This window comes from Habropoda laboriosa, unplaced genomic scaffold (genome assembly GCF_001263275.1).
Source record: "Habropoda laboriosa isolate 0110345459 unplaced genomic scaffold, ASM126327v1 scaffold14, whole genome shotgun sequence".
Classification (NCBI taxonomy): domain Eukaryota; kingdom Metazoa; phylum Arthropoda; class Insecta; order Hymenoptera; family Apidae; genus Habropoda; species Habropoda laboriosa.
In genome coordinates, this window is record NW_017100137.1 from 425,051 (window position 1) to 432,488 (window position 7,438).

The 7,438-nt window shown below is 39.6% G+C and overlaps 1 protein-coding gene across 1 annotated transcript in view; it reads left to right on the forward strand.

The window, feature by feature from the left end:
- Positions 1-7,438, forward strand: part of LOC108578900 — a 92,242-nt gene that overhangs the window by 84,276 nt on the left and 528 nt on the right. The window contains exons 7-13 of the mRNA XM_017942318.1: positions 2,416-2,516; positions 2,598-2,729; positions 3,627-3,800; positions 4,649-6,568; positions 6,705-6,843; positions 6,923-7,045; positions 7,133-7,432. Of these exons, the coding sequence (XP_017797807.1) occupies positions 2,416-2,516; positions 2,598-2,729; positions 3,627-3,800; positions 4,649-6,568; positions 6,705-6,843; positions 6,923-7,045; positions 7,133-7,432 (2,889 nt within the window). The remainder of the gene's footprint in view (positions 1-2,415; positions 2,517-2,597; positions 2,730-3,626; positions 3,801-4,648; positions 6,569-6,704; positions 6,844-6,922; positions 7,046-7,132; positions 7,433-7,438) is intronic.

Here is a 7,438-nt window from a genome sequence, read left to right on the forward strand (position 1 = left end):
CGCCTATCCAGATATAATACTTGCACTTTTTGGAACACGCTGTATAGGTATATTTTTCACGTTTCACGTTGGAACCATGCTCGCTCTCCTACTAAATATTACAGCACCGTAGCATATGGCATACGTTTACTTAACGCGTTTGTGGAATCAAACGACCGCTTCCACAATCTCTTTCTCTCTCTCTCTCTCTTCTGGTGCGTTCCGCTGACTTATCGACGACGTTTCCCCTGATACTGCGTTTTCCGCGGAACACCAAAATCCCGGCTCTCCTATTAATAATCATTATTCTCTTTCTGCGCGAAATTTTTACGTCATCGTACAGCCACCTGGAATACAGGTCGGAAGCTATTCGTCATCGTTAAATATTCAAAAGGGGGAGGAGAGTCCTGCGAAGAGAAAACGGCCCCCTTCACGCGCTCTCCTCGTATATTCGTATTTATAGACTGGTCGCGCGCGCGCGACGCTTATTATTTATTTATTCTGTGTAAGATTTCCATACAAACAGGATTTATGTAAGATCGTGTATAAGAGAAGAATGAGGATTAAACGGAGTATGTGAATATTTAAGACTGCTCGAAGAAGACAAACTTGACTCTCCGTGTTGCAACAATCATGTTGCAAGAATTATTTCCCGCGATAGAGGGAGAGATAATCTCGATGTTATTGGGAGTAACACGATGGTTCGTGAAATGTGTTATTTATTTGAAAACCAGAGGTCCTGTGGAATTTATGGTCGTGGTACATAATCGTGATGGTGATTGAAATTGTATGAAATTAACCCTTTCACGCTACGGTGTAAGAAAGGCTTGGACTTAAATTCTATAATTATCGAAATTTGTTATACTTTAAGGTTGTCAGGTTTGGACAAGTGTGATTACGTGTTTTTATGTTCGAAGGGTGCATTTGATAAATTAACAGAGTCCAAGGAATATAAAAAATTAGATTACGATGGCGTTGCATTGATTTCATGGCGAACTTAAATACAGCAAGTAGTAAGGGGGAACAGCTAATTGAGTGAGAAATTATTGAAAATTTAAGAAATGTACACAGTGATTGTTTGATTAAATAATTAGACGTAAAAGAAAATTAATGTTATGGTAGTAGTTTCAAGCATTAAAGTAACGTTTCAAATATATTTTCACTGGGAAAGGTACAAAAGTATTTTCTCTATTTTCTTTCTCCTGCAAAATTTTAGTTTTTGAACTCTCTTGGTTTTTACCCTGCACCCTTCATTTGGTGTAGCAGGCGCAAATCATTTTTTTACTGTTTTAGTGGTTTCTTTTCTTAAAGTCTATTTTTTTTTTTACTCAAAATTTTTATTTTTCATCTCTGTTGGTCTTTCCCCTGCACCCTTCATTTGGTGTAGCAGGCGCAAATCATTTTTTTACTGTTTTAGTGGTTTCTTTTCTTAAAGTCTATTTTTTTTTTTACTCAAAATTTTTATTTTTCATCTCTGTTGGTCTTTCCCCTGCACCCTTCATTTGGTACAGCAGGCGCAAATCATTTTTCTTCACTTTTTTCATGGTTTCTTTCTCACCCCTCGTTCATTACACTGTGAAAGGGTTAATGATGATCGAGTTCATTAAGCTGATGCTGTTGTGAGCACGGAAATACTTATGGAACTGCAGGGTTCATGTTATTATTATTTTATTGTGTATAGACCTGTAGGATGGTTTTGGTGAACCATTCTAAGCCGGAAATGACAAACTGTTTATTAAGCACAGTGGATATTTATAAAGCAGGATGAAAAGTATAGGGAATAGAAAATAATTTTTAAGATAATCGACCCGCTGACGAATATCAATCCTTTTCTTTTAATAAGGTTTTAAATGCTTCAAGCTTTCTGAAGCTTGGAATACTTTGGTAATGAATATTAGAACATTTAGAATATTTCTATATTATATAGAATTATACTTAGAATATTGAAACATTGAAAATATTTCAACGTTAGAAGATTGAATAAAAGAAAGAAAGAAGCAATTCTGATGGCTTCCCTTTCCGTTTAGCCCGCGATTTCATCGATATGCTGGCGGCCGGAGATCTGTGTAAGGTTGCGATAAGACTGTATGTTTTAATAGTACTCGTTAAAATTTTTTTTTGGTAACAAGTAATATTTAGATGCATTCTGTTATGATCTCCAAATTATTTAAAATTTATTAACAGAAGAATATCATTTTTTAAATTGTATATCGTCACGGCCTGAACGAAAAGTATACTGTCAGTCACCGATGACTGACGCGGTCCGAACGGGAAAGTATAGATAGTGTCAGTCACCGGTGACTGACACGGCGCTTAACGTGTTAAACTGCATCTCAGAATGATAATTTACGCTAATCTCTGCCTAAAACTCCCACGCGAGATCCAAAGACACACAAACAGCGTTTAATCACCTTCATTTTCTCTTTCTGATTGCAGCCTTCATCGAGGAAGGTTATCACAGTACAAATCCTTACCACAACAGCATACATGCGACTGACGTGACTCAAGCGATGCACTGCTTCCTCCAAGAGGAAAAAGTGAGTATACACGCTCCTACCTGCTTCTCGGCCACGAAGAGGAAGAAGCGTGATCAAGCGTTGCACGTTGTAAATTTACAGATTAGGACGCACTTAACCAACTTGGAAATCATGGCTTCGCTGATTGCTGCGGTGACGCACGATCTGGATCATCCGGGCGTCAATCAGCCGTTTCTGGTTGCCACGAGCAATCACTTGGCCGCTCTCTATCAAGTGAGTCGATACAATTTTCGGCACGTTCGCCGTTCTTTATAGTCGACGAAGAATAACGCAGCGAAGTCGTAAATTAAGACAACAAGTAGCAATCTTAGATCTACTCTACCAACCTAACGAATGGATCCTTATTTTTAAGTTTTTATGCTTTTATTTTATTTTATTTTTACACATGTATATTTTACCTTATACACCTATATATTAATTTATTCTTCTTCTATCTAATCATATACTTTTCCTTTTCTTTTAGACATACACTTGTTTCTACCATCTAGTCATCTGTTCACCTCTTTTATCCATACTTTACTGTACTTATTTGTTATTCTGGTGTTTACTTGAATGTTTGGATTATCTTCCATGACCTATGGAGCCTAATATTAGGTAGCAATTAAATGTGATTCTAAGGTGGCCCATGATTGGTATCACAATTAAGATAAGTAAATGTATACAGAGTGGGCCGTTTAATTATCTTCTTTAAATTTTTATACATAATTTAAATGATTTCAAAGAGTGAATAAGATGGAAGATATATGTGAAATAATTTTGCTACTAAAATTTGATCTCTAATGAGACATTTACATTAACGCTTCATTTCAATGAAACACATAGTGTTTAATAATGTTTTCAATAACAAGTGACTTGATACGACACTAATTTTAGCGAAGTAACGTAATTATGAATCATATAGTACTTTCTACACGAATATACCTAACGAGTGTCCTAATATGTACTTCTGAACGTTAGTGTACACTTGAACCATCTGTGATTTTTTTGAAATTGTCAAACAGTAGCATGAATGTACACGTGAAATCCGATGAACGTAGGTAATATTTCTTCTGTCGACTATACTGTAGCTCGTCTGTGAAACAGCTATCATTGACGACGAATTGATTGCAGAACACGTCGGTTCTCGAGAACCATCATTGGAGGTCGGCGATAGGATGCCTTCTGGAGAGCGGGGTCTCGGAACAGCTGCCAGCTAACGTGAGGCCTGAACTCCAACGGCACATCAGCTCGTTGATTTTGGCCACAGACATCACCAGGCAGCAAGAGTTTCTCATTCGATTCAAGGTGAACACTTGAAAGCCTTGCTAACTTCCTTAACACTTGTACTTCAATTCATAAGTCGGCACAAACTTGTTGCCAGTGGAAAAAAAAGGACCAATTGATTCATGTCCAGGTGTATGGATTAACAATTAACTCTTGTTAAATAGTTGAAATATAAAGTACAGGGCTTTGTGAAAATTTCACGAAAAACTTGATAATCTTAAAATAAATTTTCTTCAACTTGGTGAATGTTTAATACCTCGTGAATTATTATGGAAGTGCATGTATCGTGGCGATCAGGTTTGTTTTGCAGCCGTAACTGTGATTGATAGGCTCTATAACAGTATATTCTGTTCGTTTATTTTGGCGATCAGAATTAATGATTTATTTGGATAATTTCTACTGAATCGTTTATTGACGATGATATACGATGTGAAACACGTGTTATAGTATTAAGATTTCTCGGTATTAGTTGATGAGTCAATAAGAATAACTTTAAAAATTGATCGTAATACTTTTTAATAGCTTTGGTAGTCTTGCTCTTTTTTTTAACGATTCTTCTTCGTATTTTCTTGTCATCGTTACCATTTGAATTTTTATCATTGCTATTAGGACAATGTTGGTAATACTTTATCAAGACCACAGTGTAAATTAGTTTTTCACGATTCCAAATGTTATAGAAGAAAATAAGTTTTGGAGAGAAATATGAACAAGCGGTAGAAATATTATTAAAGAAAAAAAAAATTTGGTGGCCGTTAAAAACCTACAGACAGTACTATATACACGTCCTTCGAAGCACCCAGTCCTTCTATCATTCGATATCTTCTTTATATATCACGTTCTATTATCGCCTTGTTATCACATACTTACAGCACTACTTGGACGAGAACTTGCTGGAGATGAAACGCGCGGACGACCGGCATTTCATCCTGCAGATAGCCCTGAAATGCGCCGATATATCGAACCCGTGCAGGCCCTGGGACATCTCGCGCAAATGGTCGCACAAAGTATGCGAGGAATTCTTCCGCCAAGGCGATTACGAACGCCGTCTGAACCTTCCAGTCACCCCACTGTGCAACCGACATACCACTAGCATACCAAAGATACAAGCTCAATTCTTCAAGTTCGTCGTAACGCCTCTATACGAGGAATGGCATCGTTTCCTTGGCGACGGGCTCAGCGTGTCATTAATGGAACATCTGCGGGCTAATCAGAAGAAATGGGAAGCGATGATACTCCAGGAAGCAGCTGAGGAAACGGAAACAGAGATCTCCGAGCTCGAAGAAGTCGATGACGCGGTTAGCTCAATTGAAGATCCAGCTGGAGAGGATGACACAGGAAGCATCGACATGCTCATACCAGCTGCGTACGTACAATCCTCTAAAATGCAGAGTCTACCCGCTCGAGTTGGTTTGGAACGCGTCGGAAGACGTCATTCCGTGCCATTGAGCATTACCAAGCCTCTGACATTGTTGCCAAGAAGTAACATCAGACGCGAGAGTCTGCCAAATGAACAGAGCAAGTCTAGGACCCTTCTATTGAGACTGGAGGATCAAAGTCTCTTGGAGCCTAGCTCGTTGTCTCTATTGTCGTCCAAGAACAGTATACCGGAACTATCTCCAAACGCCAATGCCAATAACACAGAGGAAAGACCAGTTAGTGCTGAGAGTCTCCTGCCTGAACCTAGCATAGCCAGTATTACTAACAGCGCCGAGGCGTCGAGATTAAGTACGGTATTACAACCAGATGCTCAGAAACCAACCGCACAGGCGAAACAGTTGACCAGACAGCAAACCTTCCCTCCGCTACAACCGTGCGTAAGAATGAGGTATTTGTCCACGACAGCGGAGATGTCGCAGTGCTTCACACAGATACTGATGGAGGCGGACAGTTCTAGCTCCTCCTCGCACTCTGTGAAGGACAAATCCTGTTCAGATGGCCGTTGCGGTACTCCTCCAACGAACGATGGAGATATATTGCAGATAGACTCTTCTAGTAATGTTAAATTATCGAGAGAGGATATATTGAACAAGAGACGAGGTTCGGCTATTTCAGAGATATTTAGACAAAAAACAGAATCGATGGCGACTATCGAGCATCCTCGTCGCCATTCTGTACAAACTATACGTATAGATGATACGAGCTTCAAGAATCGTTATAAAAGACCGATTTCTACTCAGAATACGGATTCTACGCAAGCTTTCCTGGCATCATTGACTAGTTCACGTTCTGAGAAAGATAGTAGAAGCTTAGAGGTAGAGGTCAAGTTCGACGGTACTTCAGTTTCCAAGACGAAGCTGGAAAGTGAAAGGTCGATAGAAGAGGAGCAAAGGACTACTACTACTTCTTCTGTGGCGTTCAGTAAAATGGAACAGTGCGGTTTGATAGCGGTTACTGGTAAACCAAAGTGCGCTGATCCTGAATTACGAAGATACTCAACTCCTGTGCCAGAAACTAAGACAATAACGACTGATCCCGGTGGAAGACGATTTACCGCGATACCAGTGTCCTCTGAACTTAGCACGCATAAAGTGTTCTTCATCGGTAGCCCGCCGGACTCGCCACCCCTTGTTCAGAGCGTGTCCTCGTCGAGCGACAGTGGCAGTGAGCTGCGAAGAGGAGAGGGTAATAATGAAGTTATTTCCACTGGAAACAAGAGAGACTCGGACACTGTAAAGGAGAGAAGCTCAAAAATTGCCAAATTGAGCCTAGATACGCAGATGAAAGAAAATGTTGATCCACGGGCGGTGGAGGACTCAAAGGGGATTACTTTGCCTAGGAAGGGTAGCCAGGTAAAGTTTGATACTGTCTTCAAACCAAATGTAGCCAGTGATTGAACGTTCTGCATTTTAATTTTAAACTTAGTATTGAACTTCATTATAAACTCAATTTTCGATTATAATTTAAATCGTACATTCTATCACGCAGTCATGGGCTAGAAGGCGTGGATCGGCTCCAGTTGGTCTTCTTTCAAGATTGGATGACATCACAGTACCACCTATAACAACTAGAGTTGACCATACTTGTAGACGAGGATCTGTACCGACTGACATCACTAGGCATCAAAGTAATCGCTATTATTAAATCACAAACAATGTAACAAAAAAGTACAGCTAATAATACAATTATATTTATCGTATTTTTAGGTGGAGGCGTTAATAGACTAGCGTTAGGTCCTAGAGAGGGTAACGTTTCAGCACCTCGAAGAGCAAGTCTTCCGCAAGAAACTGCTCTTGGAAATCTCCTTGGCAATATTTTATCTTTAACCAGTACGTACATATGACAATCTGGCATGCGTTTTGATTAACAGTGTTTTGTCGCTTGATGTTTGTCACACACTAGCTACGCGTTTCCAGATGACCGAGAGAATCTCCCCATAAATAATAATAATATTAATAACAATACCGGAACTAGCAACAATAACGGAATAACAAGAATAATTGATTTCACCGGTCCTGGCATGCCATCGCCGCGGCGAGGTTCAGTGCCGGCAGACATATCTGAATTACGCCGTGATATGTTCAATAGGAGTAGCGTAAATGGTAAGCCTCGTAATCGGAAAAAGGTATTAAGGAGAAGGAGTTCTGGAGGACCAGAAATGTTTTCTGGAGGATCCACAGATGGAAACGATAATGGCACATTGCTTAAATGGAAGAGGGAAC